An 18,396-nucleotide genomic window follows, 5' to 3' on the forward strand; every position below is an offset into this window, starting at 1 on the left:
TAATAATAAAAGTTCACCTGTGAATGTCAAAAGACGTGTAACAATTTTTGAAATGGTCGCTTTGTACAATATTTGACCGATACGTTTTCACCGGGGATTGAAAAGTCGGCCCTAACCGTGGATACTCAACTTCCTAGAAGATACATTTAACGTAAATTTTCATATATTATTTGTCATTTTAACTGACAGATAAACCAATCAGAAACAGGAACGAAACACACCCAGAAATGCAACAAGCCATACATTTTACATATCTTTAAAGAGTTTTGATAAATTCTCATAAGATGATTTACCCGCTACCTACCATCAATAGTACGTAGGTGTTTATGTGATATTGTATGAACAAATAGTAGGTGTTTGTGATTAAAAAAAGCTGTGAACAATAGGAATTTGATAATTATTATTAGTGTATTAGGTAAAAAAAAGTAACTCGCACATCGGTTACGTAGAAACCTATTGGCTTAATAGAAAAAGTTATCGTATTTTTTTATTCGTTAGAATTTTGTTAATAAATAGGCTAAAATAATAATATGTACATTTCTCTTAACAACGTACAAACCGAAGAAAATTAAAGATGTCAACAAGATGCTGAAATCAATTTCCTCACAAGCTTCCAACATTTACACAGCGATTTATGGAACTTTGCTTTCACGGCGTGAAATCTATGCTTTGAAGGAAATATTGCTTTAAAAGTTGAGTGTAATGGTATAACGGACTACAGGGGGAGACAGCCAATGAAAAGCGCTCGATGAATGCCTTCCGCATTCGCTACTATGATAGACGAAACGTTTATTTCGAATTTTGCCCTGCCAAATGCGTTATGCTAAACTTGACCTCCATTAAACCGACATAGACATTACACACACTGATAATCACCGGATTATCCACTTACGAGCACAGGCTTAGAGTTTTACACAAATGCATTTGTATTTCACATCATTATCGATGTCAAGGAAGCTTTGTTGGAGTTACACGTGTATGAATGTAACTTTTATATAAATGCGTTTTGTCAGAGTATCTGAGAACTTAATAATCCGCTTGCGATGTAAACATAGTACTGGGAAATGAAGGAAGGCTTGTTTTGAGATATTCCAGTACGTTCTAGCGATTTTGTTTAGAAAAATCTTGTTTTCTGATGAAATGTTATGGTATTTATTATGGTATTGTGTATGTGTATTGTTCAGATGGTTCGTATATTTGTAATAGGATGACCTATCGTTTTCATGATCCTCTTCCAAATCTACAAATTAATTATAACAAAGTTGTTGACTCTTAACATTGACTAAGACAAATAATTCACAAAGAAAGACATAACATTCTTAAAGACGAGCATTTTATCGCAATATAAAGAGAACAAATTCTTTATAAACCTATTAAAGCGAACAAAGGATGCATTGATTTTGTTGAAAATAATTTTTTGTTGCACCATCATACATTGTTATTAATGGTGAAAATGAATACTTATATGTTGGTTTATGTTTTAGGTTCTGCTACTAGCGACGAATGAGGATTACTATAGCAATATCATTATCCGATTTATTATATTACTGATTAGCTCAACGCTAGAACCACAAATAATTGTAAGCACAATATTCGTAATGGAAAGTCCATACCACTATGTTAATATTGTTATTCTCGATGTTGGTTTATCTGTAATCCTTTTGAGCTTTGTGGATAATAATTTGATTATAAATTTATTAGTGCAGAACTATTCAAAAACACAAAAGTTCCGTGAAAGACAAATTCATTCTGATGAAATTTGCCTATTTCTAAAGAAGACAGAGTTTTTACTCACACACTCACATTGACTCTAGACATATGAGTTTAAAAAAAACTGTCAATGAATTACGGTTAGTGATTATATACTTTGTTATATACTACATTAGGTAAAAATTCATTTAGGATTTATAAAGTGGCATTCCATAAAAGTCATCTACATTCACTACTATGATCAAGCGCCCATCACGTTTGAATTTCAACGTAACAAATGCGTTGTGCGTTATAAAACAGTTGTCTAATTATGCTAAATATGCATTTAGACACAAGGCTTATTTTGTGTCGTTTTATCGTCGTCCATGAAAAATCTTAGTAAATAATCATTATTTCGTGAAAATCTATGGAAACTACTAATACAGGAGTAGATGAACAAACGCGGTTTATAAAGTTATAACGTCATACATAAACCAACAAAAATTAGAAAAGTTTTGACAGCGTCCATTTTTTTATAACTTTTAACAGTGTTAAATTGATCATCTCTTACTTTTTTGTTTCGAATTTTGTACATTTTTAATTTCTAGCTTTTTCCATTCTGTGGACCTAATATGATGAAAATAAATTATATGTACGTGGCATAGGCTTAGGGCGCCGTTAAATGCCGGTTTATTGAATCAAACTTCGCTACGAATTAAGGTCCTCTGTTCTTTCAGGAATAGCGTTGTAGTATAACCAGAGTTTATATGGCATATGGTCACACCATTGAAACTAAAGTATACAACAAACATTTCCCTTACTTTTTGTAAGATGAAAAATACTCACTTAGGGTAATGCGCAAAATAAAATCATTTTATATAATATTTTTTTGTTTTCAATACTTCATGTTGATTTTCGTGTTTTAATTAATTTTTACGACATACATGAAATCAGTGGAAATTTCAAATTTCCAGTTATTTAATGTATCCGTTGTTTTTAATGCTATTTATTCTGTGCAAGAATAATATATTTCCACATAATTTTAGTCTGAAATTTAAATTAATTCAGTTTAAAATAAATTCGTTTAAACAACCAACATCGTAGAATTGATTTTTATAGTTAAATAAATTGGGACAAATATATGAATTATTCGTTTTAGTTATAAATTTCAATACGCATATAATTATACATCCAGTCTATGCTTTGTATGAACGATCTAATACTCTACGAAACCGCGATATTCATATATAATATCTGTTGCATTCAATGGAATAAAACAACATGTAAACACGTTAGAGAGGTAACTGGAAGAAATACGCTTCAGTAACTGCAATAACATTTCCAATATCTTTGAATAAAACAGGGTCTGCCGAGAGCAAGAATTTAAGTACACTAAATAGCTTACGAGATCTGCTTTCCAACAGCTGCTTTTCCAAGATTCTGTCGCTCAGTGAAGACTTGTTCACATATTGCAATTCATATGTGATGTATTTACATGTCTGTCAACAGTCCAGCGTCAATTTAACTAGATTAATTGCTTTGTTTATATGTTTATTGATTATGCAATATAGTTAATACGGATACAATGGCGCATTTCCTCAATAATATTCTGTTAAAAATATTTCTGTATATATACTTACCTATTATTATGTGGGATAACGGATAAGGAAAGGATTGATGACTTGAAAGAAGGAATCGACTGGAAAGGGTGAGGAGAAGGAAATAGGTCTCCGGCTCCTCCACTCACCGTACGAAACACAACAACAAACTATTATGTATTATTTCACGCCGGTTTTCTGTGGGGTTGTGGTACTTACCCGGTGCGAGCTGGCCCAATTCGTGTCTAAGCATGCTTGAATCCCACAATTAAAACGATGACCTCGAATATTGGTTAGCTGTCCAAATTTTGTAACTTATGATTACTAAACTTTAACAATATCATTTTATAAATTTAACGTTGCCTTTTTTGGACCTCGGGTTATTTATATGTATAGATATTTACAATCTAAATTCCATCAAAATCTGTGTTATGGTATTAGATAGACTGGCTTTCGCTTTATGGAAAAGCAGCAAAGCATCTCCGCAGATATACACTTGTATACATATACACATTCGTGATGCAACAGGTGCTCCGTTGGCCATTACGTGACATATACGCACTTTTCTTGAGGGCCCCAATGTTGTAATTATTTGTTATACTTCAACTACCAAATCTTCAACTTATATCCGAAATTTGTGATAGTGTACATTATATTATTCGTAGTTGCAGGCCGGTCATAAATCGTTAAATTTACGATGGGGCAATTAATAAATAAAAAGTGTTAGCACACTTTATACACAATGATAAAATATATAAACAAACAACGTAGTGAATACAGAAGCTTGCAATTACAAGTTATTTATTTCTAATTGTATCCTTTATCGATCTATGTATGCGTAGAAACTAATATTTGCTTTGTATGTGAGGCATTTGTGAATGCGAATTATAAAATTATGGTATTTCATATTATTGTAAATGCATGTAAACTCATGTTTTAATGATAATATGATGTCATGAATTTTGTAGTATGCATGGTAGGTAGTAGGTGGTATTTCTTATAGAGGTGGTTATCTCTGAAATATACACAACGCTTAGAAATTAACGAATTTTAAACGCGATTTATACATTATATTATTAACCCGACGTTTCGAAAGTTTACAGTGGACGTGGTCACGGGGAGTGTTCGAAACGTCGGGTTAATAATATAATGTATAAATCGCGTTTACAATCGGTTAAAAAGTTTTTAATTTCTAAATATATAATACTTGCGTAAAATCAAACACAAGAAAATACTATACACAACGCGTTTAATAATCAAGAGTACCTGGATGACCGAGCTTTGCTCGGTATATTTTTTTTTTGTTTTTTATAAATTGTCTTTTTTGGAAATTATATTTAAGTATTATTATTCGCCAATAAATATCAGGAAGAGTCATAATAAATTGGGACTACTCTAACGCCTCCTATTTGTTAAAAAAGTAAGTTTAATTCGATAAAACACGAATATGACATTGTCTAAAAAAGATTCCTAGCTAGATCGATTTATCGCCCCCGAAACCCCCTATATACTAAATTTCATGAAAAATCGTTGGAGCCGATTCCGAGATTCCAATTATATATATATACACGAATTGCTCGTTTAAAGATATAAGATAATGTATAAATCGCGTTTAAAATCGGTTAAAAAGTTTTAAATTTCTAAATGTATAATACTCGCGTAAAATCAAACACAAGAAAATACTATACACAACGCGTTTAATAATTAATCAGAGTACCTGGATGACCGGGCTTTGCTCGGTACTTTTTTTTTGCTTTTTTTTTATAAATTGTGATTTTTGGAAATTATATTTAAGTATTATTATTCGCCAATAAATGTCAGGAAGAGTCATAATAAATTGGGACTACTCAAACGCCTCCTATTTGTTAAAAAAGTAAGTTTAATTCGATAAAACACGAATATGACATTTTCTAAAAAAGATTCCTAGCTAGATCGATTTATCGCCCCCGAAACCCTATATTGATACAAGAATTGCTCGTTTAAAGATATAAAATATAGTCTAGTCCAGTCGTTTGGGAATTTTAGGCCTCAATCTGCGGTAAAATTATTTTTGTCCTTGAAATGGAAATTAGTAAATCGTCTTGATATCATGTCGCCTTAGAGAGTAAATAGAGGTTATTATAAAATGCGTGTCTTGAAAATAAAAAAAAATCATGTAACTTTTGTCTTTAAAATTAACCGTTTTCATAATAGAGCGACTGAGAAAGCGCCTAAAATGCACTCGCATCACTCACAGAATTGTTATACTGCGCCAAGGCAGGTAGGTAGTAGATTATTACTATGAGTATAAATAAGCAAAAGAACCTGTTCGTAGCTCATATTGTTCTAGTAATCTAAAAATGACGCAGTATTGTCTAGCACCAATGATCTCGATCAACTACGCTTCAGAATAATTTACTAGTTTCACTGCATTCCAACATATTATAATTGTTATGTCTCGGAATGTACCAGCGGATTACAATATGAAGATAATAAAGCCACATGATTTGTTAGGTGATTTTTATATGATTGTTCGTTTATTTTTGTGTTTGCTGATTTGAATTGGTATATTTTGAATGTATTTTTTCTGTTTCATGAAAGATATAATTTTGCCTTATTTCGCACCGTTAGTTAAAATGTCTTTTTTGTCGTTTTAGCTTAATTGAAAATTTTTAACTTGACTTTGCGATCAACTATGAACAGTTTCTTGTCAGATTATATATATATGAAAACTACGATTAACTCAGAGATCCTTTTATCACTTCAATAACGGTTTATTTTATCTTTCGGTACTCTAAGGTACCTATATCGAATAAGCACGAACCTTATTTCTTAAGTTAGATTTTATATGACATCGCAAAATGGCACAGAATCTATCATAATATTCGTAATTGAATCGTAAAGTACCCGGGTAGATTGTAAGATGCAATTGCAGATTAATTTAAATTGTTAAGATAAATTCAAAAGTGTATGAATTCCGCATGCGAAGGATAATATTTTGTCATTGAATTAAAGTTTATAGAAAGTGAAATAGGAGACAATATTTTGTATAGAATTAGTGCATAGTGGGTGAATACTTATACAGGAGTATAACTCTATGACTAAATGGTTCTTTATTTACCGCGTTATTCTCGTATAATTTAATGAAAGGCAGAAGAGAACAAGAACAATAAACTTAACAAGGAAATCTATAAAATAAAAGTAAACAAACAAAAATATTATTTCATTGTTATAGCATATTAATGCATACAACGCCACAGACGTCGTATGAGTCAGGCATTGCATATTTATGATTTAGGTAGGTGTAAGCTACTTTGGATAGTGAAACTCAATAATTCTCCGGTAATAGAGCCATTGTTTACTCATTTTACTATATTGTAGTGTGATGTATTACCGTCATGAACTATACTAGTAATTTATTACGGATCCTTCGCTCTTAGCATAAACAATTTCATTTGTTTAGCGCCGGCTTTCGACAGCGTCTTTGGTTTTCTCACAAATCCTCCTATGATATATAAGATTATTCCCTACTATTTCTGAATTATTTCTGTGTCTTATCCCCAGTTACATTTGACGATGATACTCAGCTCTTTAGAGGGCATAGTACAGTTTGTCTTTTAATTCACAGCAGTTAAAATGGAGATCAGTTAACTCCTCGAGAAGCATAGGGCAGATCTGTTAAATAGAATTCTTGAGTTTTTTTTTTTATAAATATAAATTTAATTCTATCTTTCTATCGTAAATTTATTGGGCGTTATAACATGTATTTATTTTCAAACGGGCTGGTATGTTTATAATATCGGTTTACTTTTTCCTTAAATAACGTTTCCACATCGAATATTTAAAATGTAATGTGAGATTGCATGTTATGTTAATACATTTTATAACAGAAGCTTTTGAAGTGTATAATATTGCAACAATGAAGTAACAGACAACTATTGAATTTAATGAATGTAAACATATTATTATTACCATATACCATTGTATTGAGAAAACTTGTTGAAAATATCTTGATCCCTCTTCAATATTTATGCACTGCTTTTATGTTATAACATTATATAAATAACGTTTGTTTATTTTTTAATATAATAATCTCTTGATATCAATAAAATTCAATAAATGTTTGAAATATGGTTCTCTTTAAATACGACGTACATATAAACATGTATTCCACAAAGGCAAACGCTTTGAAAATGTATATGAAATTACATTTCCAATTTCCGTGAACATGTCCAACATGAAGCCTAATATTTACCTAGAAATATGAGCAGAATTTTAACATTTACCTAGAAATGAACTAGTTTCCATTTTCATTTTCGCAGAACCTAGGTACGGACATAGGTACCTTTACCATTTATTTATAGAATGTTTATGCTCATGTATAACCCGTACTTGCATTGAAAATCCAATAAATAGAAATACGGATATTAATTGCAATGTTTTAAATTATTACTGAAACCTTTATTTTTCAATCGCCGCGCCGTGCCATAAGCGAAGCAGGTTTTAGGAGAACGATCGTATTTTTTTGGCTCTGTACCGCAACCGATTGACGCAATTATTGTTGAGTTTGATAGGGAATGTGATTTGGTCCAATTTTATAACTGGAGTGTCACCTCACCCCGGTACGGCGATCACCGTCTTTGTATAAATAATTATTTGAATTACTTTTGTAAACGATAATTTCCGTCATTAAAACACTATTAGTGCTATGATAACGTTACCAAAATTTTATATTTTACACAAACATTTGTAAAATAACGATGCATAGAATTAAAAAAACTGCATACACGTGCGTATATATTTTTTTTCCATTTTCACTCATATAATAATCCAATATAACCATGTAAGATAATGTGTTGTACCTGCGGCTTCGCCCACTTGATTAGAATAAATTCAAAGGGTTTGTTGAGATTATTCAAGCTGGGAGTAATCAATAAAGAAAACATCACTTTCCTTGCGAGGTGAAATCAACACAAACATGTAAACAAACACAATTTCGCATTTATATTATCATGTAAGGCAGTAAGGATTTTATAATGTTTCAACAAAAGCGTCATCTTGTTAATATTCTTGATAATAGGCGACGATTTAAATAAATTAAACAATAGTCGCCATTGCAGCATAATTGAATTATGATTACATAAGTACGCTACAACATAAACATTGGAACATATAAATAATAAACGCAGATCGCTAAAATTAATTTGAGCAGTGATAGCAAGAGTCACGCGCTGATACCAATTGAATTTGTACTACTTAAACCACGTGTTTGACCATGCTTCACGTCGGACGAAAAGCGATGCCAAGTTATTCAGTGCGGAACACGACATGTGAATGTTGTCAATCCGATACGACTTTGTAGCTCTCGTCGAGCGGTCACTGGGGACGTGTCACATTTTATCAAAACACTTTTTAGCCTTACAACGCTGCCACTCGATTTAAATATCACAGGCCTTTGTGTCGAGCCACTTTGACGTAACGACTGTTCGGGACACCCTTGCGGAGCTGTCGGCGACGCTTTGCCTCTCGCGGAAATTTTTCCGAATCGCCTTTAACGCAGTTTCCATTTTTATTTTGCACTTTTTATATACGTGTTACGTAAAGCAACGAGCACACACTTGTTGAACTTTCACGTGTCGACGTGTCGGTTGAAAAAACTGAGCCATTTAGTTTTGCGGTCTTTCATCTTGTCATATATTCAACAAGTGTTAGCGCCAACGAGTTAAACCTCTCAACGTTTGCGCTATCGTACACGTATATATTATTTATCTAGTTTTAATAAGCGCACGCTAAATTCATTCGGACATTGATGCGTAGTTGAAACTCATAAAAACGTCACTAAGAAATAAACGTGTTAAGATTGAAAGTTGAGTGCTGACGAATTGGTCACTTTTAAAATAAGATACTGAAGTATTATGCCGTACATTTAAACTGTTGTTTTGAATCATGTGATGTTTTCTCTTGGTCATTAAAGAAGGAATGTATCCGGTTATACCTATTTTTCATAATAACATTGGAATTATTTACAAAGGGCGGTTTCTATTAAAATGTTCGATGTAATACTACGGACGGTATTGCGAAATATGTTATTAATCTATAATCTGATTTATTGTGAAATGTTTTGTTTGCTCATTGCTCAGCACGCGTGACAAATAAACATTTTTGTATAAAATCATGTGTGACACGTCACGTGATATTTAAAAACAAAAATGTTTATTTTATTGAAACACCACGTTGTCAAAGCATACAAACAACTTTACCTCCAAATAATTACACCAAGCCAACGTTTCGTTTTCTATATGAATTCATATTAATTACAAATGTAACCTATTTTCTTAAGGTCGTAAAACGGCTTTGAAGTTAATTACTTAAAATGAATGTTTCACTGAAAGTACAAATGCTTGAAATAAACAAATGCATGTTTTCCGAACTTATATCTTTTTTATATATACACACATATATAAAAATGCTTATACTGTATACATATTAAATACATAACAATACATCAGACGTCTTTGTAACAGCCAGTAGTTTTCTATAACGAACTTATAAAATGACTACTTGCGCTTATGAAATATTTCTCATATAAAATTTGTAAAATATTCTTGAAAGCTTCCTCTTGAATGTCGCTTTTTCCTCGCCACGTAATCATTTCGCTTCCAAGTTCAAACTAAACTTCTCTGTGTTCAGTACGTCCGGTCAATCGAACTCATTCAAAAAAATTCCAGCAATTTCCATCCGGTTCCAACTTATTGTCTTTTTATCACAACACTGTTGCGAGCGCTCTTCGGTAATGTAATTTTATATTAACAGTTCACTATTTATTTTACGTTTAAATTATTATAGTTGTTTGCAGTTTTGAGAGGACTTATTTTTCAATAAACGATGTTACTAGAAAGCGTAGTGACTGCGAAAGAATTTATCTTTTAGTGTGAAGCTATTATGTATTTATAGAAAAAGCGTTTCTTTTCTTTTTATTAATGCCGATTATTATATAACAAACATGGAATCTATTTATTATTTTACTTTGCACGATGCGTTAATACAAATACAAATGGATTTGAATTTGAATGCAAATGAGATGGAATCATTATTTTATTTTGTTACAGTTTTCGGGGACACTATCGACACTAAGACGAAATGCAACAGGTTCAGCGTAGAGTTCACGAAGACACTTTTGAGGACGCTAAAGGGTTTCCTCATTGCCTTAACGTATAAGGGACTAGTTGTGGTGGTATCTCCCAATATACAAGAATACCTGGGCTACTCGGAGGTAACAGTCTCACAAAGGAAAGACTATATTGCTATGCGAAGTATCATTAATATAATTTATAGTGTCTCAATGTCCATATTATAAACAACTGTTTTCAGTAAATACAAAAAATAATTGTTTATAACACAATACACAATACACAGTAGGTACTTATAAAGTACGATCAGGTGCAAGGAATTTACGTAAACAGTTTCAACAAAAGAAACTTAGAAATGTTCGCACTTCTAGTTTTTAAAATGGAAAATGGAAAAATATTTTATATTATTATGAAAGGGGAGTCTTTCTTTGAAGGGTTTCTATTTGTGTAATACCCGCTATTACCTGTGAAATTATTACCATTAGAAACCTGAGCTGGTGGTGGATCCTTTTCATCAACTTTCTCAGTCGATTCCTGTATTCCTGTCGTCAGTACTTTCCTCTTCTATTATCCCTTAAAAACGGGCAATTAATATGCTATTACCACTGCGGTAATCGCTTACCATCGGGCGAATCACAACCCAATTGCCCGCTATTACATAAAAATATTGTAAATGCTAAAGTATGCTTGTTTGTCTTACAAGTCACAACGGAGAAATTTTGATGATGGTATTTTTGTGTCTCATGATAGTAATGAGGATACAGAATAATAGGATACTTCATAACGTAACATAATAATAGGAAACGTCGGGTTAATAATATAATGAATAAATCGCGTTTAAAATCCGTTAAAAAGTTTTTAATTTCTAAATAGGATACTTTTTACCACGGTGACCGTCTTATAATCATGGGGATTTCCTATAAATACGCATACTTCTGAAAAGTTTCCATTATAAGTATTCGAATAATAGCACTCATAAATCAATAAATGTCATTTCAATACACTGCAACAATGCAAAATTTGCTTTCGGAATCTTCAGAAGGGAGTATGGAGTGGTTGAAATGAAACACTTGTTGCGCTCTCATTGATTTTGGCTCCCGTTTCTCGCTGCTCGTAATAAGAAAAATAACTTCATTCCGATGTTATTGAGCGAATAAAATTCTGATGAATTTCTTAAACTATCAATATATCGATGAATTTCTTAAACTATAATCTTAAACTTTTCACACAATATCTTTGTACATTTACTATAATAGTATCATATAATAGTAAGTAATCTGGACATCGATGTTCTTGCAGCGGCTAATGGCAATGTTTTTAACAGTGGCTATGCGAAATATCAGCTATTATTATTTGTGTAACGGCTCTGATAAACATATTACGGATACACTATAAAAATGTAAATTGGTTGTTTCCCAGGCTTTACCATAATATCAGTTTATCAAAGCCAAAGACTTTCAATACTACGAACGCGCTATTAATAAAAACGATTCCTTCCCAATAGTTGGAGCTACTCGGCCAGAGTATCTACAGCTACGTCCACGAACACGACCATGCGCTTCTAAGAGAACAACTAATGCCCCAGAATACCATGTTGGGTTCCAACGGAGAACTGTTAATACCAGAAGACCCCGAAGGCAAGAAGAGAATAGCAGAAGAACTCAGAAACGAGAGGCGAAGTTTCATTATTCGGTAACGCTTTAAAAATGAATTGCTGTATTTATTTATTGCTTTGTAAATTCGTAACAGCACAAAGAAATTCCGTCAATTAAAAATATCATACAAAACAATTACGATGTCATAACATTCACTATGGATAATTCACGTGAATTCAATATTCGTGCACTTCAATGCGCCTTCACAAATGAAATTGCAAAAGCTCCTTTGATCTTACTTCTGCTGACAATTTTATGAAACGTCAAAGGTAAAATGTCGGTATATCGCAAATATCTCGGAAATGGCAATTAGTAGCGTATCGCTGTAATAGGCCATGTTAAGGTTCATGCAATACGAACATAAAACATTTGGATTTTTTACTTCGCAAACGTCATGTTATCTTTCGATACTTCTAATATTGCTGTACTCTTTTTATTTTCAAGTGCACTTACAAATCTGTGATCTGTCTATATTAAAACGTAATATATTTTTATTTGAGTATGAAATTTACTTATGATTTCGATTTGTTATCATTCTCTAGGTAAGAGACATCCATCAATTCAATCTGTATAATTACTAAAAAGCAATATAACTTTTTAATAAAACAAAGTCCTCAAGCGAAACAGGAGCAAAACTGTCTGTTCCCATTTCTTATTTTATTAAATAAATAAAAGCATAGAAAGTTCAATAAATAACATACATGTACATTTATTTTGTTAAATAGTAAATAACAAATGCCCCTAAAATACAACTCTATATAAAAACACAAGCCAGACAATAATTAATTAAACCTCATTAGTACTCTGCTAGTCAAGTTCTCTATATCGTAAACACATTACACATTCGAAGCACGTAATAAAATCCTACTAATTGAATAAGGCCCTAACATCTTTACTTTGTATCAACGTTCAAGGTTTAAGAAACTAAACCAACAGCGATCGGGGCCGGTGCACTATGTCACATGTCACGTGGAAGGGACCCTCCGTATGGCGGATAAAGCTTGCCCGAAGTACAATCGCGTCTGCCAAATCGTTAGACGCGCCAGGTTCAGAGGCGAGAACCCGACGTCGAGCGGAAATGATGTTGTGAGTATCATGTAAGATTTCACCTATATTTATCATTCAATTGACATTTTGAATACATCCTAACAGTATCCTACCTAGTTGAAAGTAAATAAAATGACAAAGCTTTTACGTAAATAACATATTTGTACATATTTGTAAAATGCTATTTAACAGTCACAGAATCAGTATTAAATTCAAAAATAAGCCAAATAATCGGTCGTAATGTATCTCAAAAGGAAATAATCACTGTTTCACGGTCTGCAAAATATACTGGGAACATATGTCCGTTATCGACAATTCAATGATGATGATAACCCGCTTCAACAGTTGTTAAATCCGGTACATTTCCTATGCTATTTGTTACTGTGCCAATTGCTTGTATTTATTTCAATATTGACTGTATGTAGTCTAGAATTCTGTGTTTATTTATCGAATTGTAGGGACTATGTTATACCAACATCTGGTTTTTCCGCGTAAAGCTTTGTGGAATTTAATTTCAATTATACTCAGTCATGTTCATGCTTTTGTTGATGAAACAATACCAGGAGCATTCTTCATTCCTTTATTTCAGACCTTCTGTTCATTCAATAATAATCTAAGCAGAGCTTTGACTTCACTTAATTACTCATCCTGTTCGGATATCTATGGAACGCACGGTCAACAAATAAACCGCGTTTCTCGACGTAAATATTTACTTTTATGAAAAGATGCCTTTTATTTTTTGGTAATTTCAATATTGTTGTTCGACTGAATGAATTCATATCAAATGATTGTTCTATGAAACATTATAACGTTAACAGAAAATGAAACAATCACATATAGTAGTCTGTCATTATTAACGTAGGTACATATCGTTGTAATCAATATTCCATTCTGTAATTCAAAACTTAATATATAATTAAATTTTATTTAAACATATACTCAGAATATTTTTTCTTTTTTAAATTAGAAATTTTGAAAGAAAAAGAACTTTGGGTTCTAATACGTATATTCTATACACACATATACACGCGGAGACACGTCACGCGGGAACGCGTGACACTGAGAGAAACTAATAAAAAAAAAAAATTAATTTACCTACATAAATCACTATAATTTCATGTATGACACGCCAAATGTTACTTATACATGACTAACGTTTGTCAGTTAAATTCCATCCCACGTAAATATCACCTAGTTCATTGAACCAAAGTTATGCTTTGAAATCATTATATCTCTTTAGTCTTTTTGAGGGGCAATTCCATTTAAATCCTTACCTCACATGTAGTACATACACTACATCCACAAATGCACAAACCTAAATAGTTAGTAAAAGGATGTGAAAACTTACAACTTATAGTTTGTTTAATATTCGAAATTTATGTATCCCATCACAATGACCATAAATAATGCTATCTTATAATGGTGAATTTCTTTTAATTGGTTGTGACCTACATTAAATATTTAAAACATTTCAAACTATAGATGAAAATTCACCCATGCAGTATAGATTATACGCTTGAAATGTAAAGGCAAGGTGAAATTCGATATGTCAGGCGGGATGGTGGGTGATCTAATTATTCTAGGCGTTCGAAAGGTTTTAACGGAAAACCCACTTTCACGTTTTGAAATCACGTTTCGCGATCCAATATTTTTTAATGCTATTTCGTAGCCAATAAACTAAAATCGAGCTGGGAGCATGATCCAACATTTTGGTTAAGTGTAACGTCATCATTCATTATTCAAAATGAAACATTATAGAAAACGCTTTTACTACAAGTCGAAGTCGGTGCTTCATAATAAATGTTTTTCTTATTTTGCATAGGTAGGTGGCAGAAACGTCGATAATATTATATCTAATAATATAACGTTATAAAGCAAAAATCAATGGATCGATTTCAAGAATCCTTTCACAATTAGAAAGCTGCAACTTCACTCTATGATGAAGGCTATACATGTACCACAGACGAAGTCAGGGCGAACAGCTAGAATAAATATTCATATCATATACATTTGTTCAGAAACGCTGCGTGCTTCGGAATTGACAGTGCCTGCTGATATTCATTCACCCGACGAACGAACATTTACAAAGAGTTTGCAGCAACATTGTTTATCAATTGTTGCTCAACAGATGCTTACCATGAATACGGGGCTTTATTTAATAATATTAAATAAGACGCATAACCTTGAAGGTGACATAAACACCGTTTTTATATGCATTTTTTAATTTCATCATCGAAATCATGAGTCATGAACTTCAATTCTGTTTAAACCTACCTAACATGATGAATTCAATTTATTTATAAATTTTCGTCCTTTTAAACCTTTAACTTCAAAATGCGACCCCAAAATTAAATATTGTTCATAAACCATAATTCACTTAAAAAAGACTTTGAAAGTTTCCCTGCACGCTTAAAGCATTTTTCATCCCCCAATTTAGCCTACGGATAGCAACCCTTTCATTAGAATATGTAAAATGAAACCGATTCTGCATAAGGCATAAAAATGCAGTACGAAATTTTTTATAACATATTAATAATGACGTCATAGTCTAATTATGACTTTTCACTCCTATTCCTATTCTTTTTAAAATGATACCTAAAAGGTAGGTCATGTATGGAATCCAACATTTAAATACCTATTCAATAATGGGTCCTATTCAATAATGGGTATGTCGTGATTTATGTTTTCGTCCCCATTTTAATGATCAAAGAAGTATTCCTGGTGAGGGAGAATAGAGTTCATACTAACCTCCATAACAAACACAAAAAGAATCACGTCATTCGGTTAAAATTTCACGTAGTTTGATGGTGTATAAATATTAAAAAAATAAAATATTCATTCTTTTACGCAACAGGTTTTCTTTCAAATATGAGTTTTTACGTCTTTTTTTTATTTAAATATAGAAAGTTAGGCAGTTTATGACATTATTGACAAGCAATTGAAACCCATACCTATAATATTATATGAAAAATATCTGTCCATCGCGTTTTTACACACGAGCAAGTTTGGTTGATTTTTGTTTACAAATAATAGATACCTAGTCTAGTACAGCCTTTGTTATCTCGGAAACGAAACGCGAAGGCGCGAATAGGGGACGGATTGTTGCATGGGGATTCTATATATATATATAGTCAGATGCACAAGAGTGAAGCATGACGGACTGTATTGTACTGTATATACTAGCCAGCACCCGCGGCGTTACTCACATGGTATCCGTATAGAAAGTAGCCTATATTATTGTCCAGATTATGTTCTATCTGTATATAAAATTTTATATAGATCGGAACTTTTTAGGCATGAAAGAGTGACGTTCATAATATTAGTGAATTATCAGATTTAGAAGTCTATTGCACAAAAGTGACCAAGGGCAAGCTAATGGGCCCGTAACAAACGGACATTTCGTATTGTCCGTTTGTTTCGTAATTTTAATATCGATAAAACACTATAATCATAAGATTCAAATTAAAATTATTTGATCAAAAGTTGCTCTATGTGGTAGTCGAGCATGCTTCGGCACGAATTGGGCCAGCTCGCACCGGGGATGTACCACACCTCCACAGAAGACCGGCGTGAAATAGCATACTGCTGTGTTTCGTTCGGTGATTGGGGGAGCCGGAGGCCCATATCCTCTTCCTTACCTTTCCCAGTCCTTTCTTTTACTCCTCTCTTCAATCCTTTCCTAATCCCTTTCCATTTTCGGCAGTCGGCAATTCATTTGAAGAGGCGTAAGGTCTGCATTCGACCTTACACCTCTCCAAATGTCCATAGGCGGTGGTAGCGCTTACCGACGCGACCCACCAGCACCATTGCCGACTATGACATAAAAAAAACACTGGGTGCTATGACATTAGGTACAAGCGGTTACCTTTTATCGATTGTTTACCAAACACTTGTCAACTTAATGCCTCCGTCGCCCATTTCTTCCAAACGGTGTTTAATTTAATAGCTGTGTATCGAATATCAATTACGCTCCGTCTTCTAGAGCAAGAGCATGCGACGGCAAACAATAAAAGTTGAAAGTTTACCGTGTACGTCCTCAGATAAGTAAGTAAGAACGATGCCAGGCTGTGAAACTTGTATCGTTGTGGCTTTGATATCAGATATGAGATAGTAAAAGCGTTACGTTCTCGCAACCAGTTACAAATACAAAGCTCGCACTCGGATCTACAATAGATCTAATGTGCCTGGCAAGCTGTAGTAACTCTCAAAACTGTCCAGCTACTGAGGAAACATTATATTTTGCTTCCCTAAGTAACATGTGCGAAGTTTAGCTTTTATAATGTTACGTTTTTGTAATCAAAATTAAAACTAACCTGACTATAAGGATATCTGGGAGGTCAAAAACGCGTGAGATTTCTTTGATTACAACAATAAAATTCGGAGTAGTTTAATAGTTGTTGTTATGCATATAAACCTTCCTCTTGAATTACTCTATCTATTAAAAAAACCGCATCAAAATCCGTTACGTAGTTTAAAAGATTCAAACACACATAGGGACATAGGGACGGAGAAAACGACTTTGTTTTATATTATGTAATGAAGAGTTTGAGCAATAATTTTGCACATTTTTTGTGCCTGTTATCTGCCAATGTCACCGCGGTCTACATTCAGAGCCCAGAGTGTGTACATCCACTATACAGGTAAGAACAACTTACCTGTATAGTGGACATACACAGAGAGATTTTCAGCTTTTTCATGACGAAGGTCTTACCGTCGCGGGCTCTTAGACCATTCTGTCAATGTGTTCTATTCTAGTTACCGTATTTTTTATTCACCGACCTTCTTTGAAAAGGCTTTTCATCATTTTAAACTCGACATGATGTTATTATGTAAGAATTGCGTCAGCATTTATAATGGTTAGAGTTAGTTTCTCGAAGTATTAACATTATACGATTGCTTTCCAAATTTAAATGATTTTCAAAGATAAAATTCACTGTTGTCTTTATTCACAAGAAAGACGCAATAACACGAGTTTTATTATCACCTATCTATTTATTCACTTGAAATTACGTTTTATTTTGATTACCTAAATTTGACAGAATACATAAACACCAAGCTATAATATACATCCAGATGAGCAAGTAATGGCTAAAAAGGTTTCATATTGATTAAATAGTCCAAAATTAATACTTCTGCTATGAACAACAATCTACAAAATGACAGAGACAAAATAATTAAATGTTCGTGTTTATTTGTGATATAAATATTTATTATTCTACTATGCAAATTTAGCTATGATTAGGTCATTTTCATACAACACATATACAAAGGTATAGTTTTTTTTTTTTTTTTTTTTTT

At 32.7% G+C, this 18,396-nt stretch overlaps 1 protein-coding gene across 2 annotated transcripts in view; it reads left to right on the forward strand.

The window, feature by feature from the left end:
• The window catches only part of LOC119835876 (aryl hydrocarbon receptor nuclear translocator-like protein 1), a 52,123-nt gene that overhangs the window by 21,099 nt on the left and 12,628 nt on the right, over window positions 1-18,396 (forward strand). For both annotated transcript variants that reach the window (XR_005288069.1, XM_038360950.1), the window contains exons 3-5: window positions 10,376-10,539; window positions 11,901-12,088; window positions 12,966-13,137. Coding sequence is in view for 1 of the 2 variants with exons in the window: in XM_038360950.1 (XP_038216878.1) it covers window positions 10,376-10,539; window positions 11,901-12,088; window positions 12,966-13,137 (524 nt within the window). In the remaining variant the exon portion in view is untranslated. The remainder of the gene's footprint in view (window positions 1-10,375; window positions 10,540-11,900; window positions 12,089-12,965; window positions 13,138-18,396) is intronic.

Source organism: Zerene cesonia, chromosome Z (assembly GCF_012273895.1).
Source record: "Zerene cesonia ecotype Mississippi chromosome Z, Zerene_cesonia_1.1, whole genome shotgun sequence".
Lineage (NCBI taxonomy): Eukaryota > Metazoa > Arthropoda > Insecta > Lepidoptera > Pieridae > Zerene > Zerene cesonia.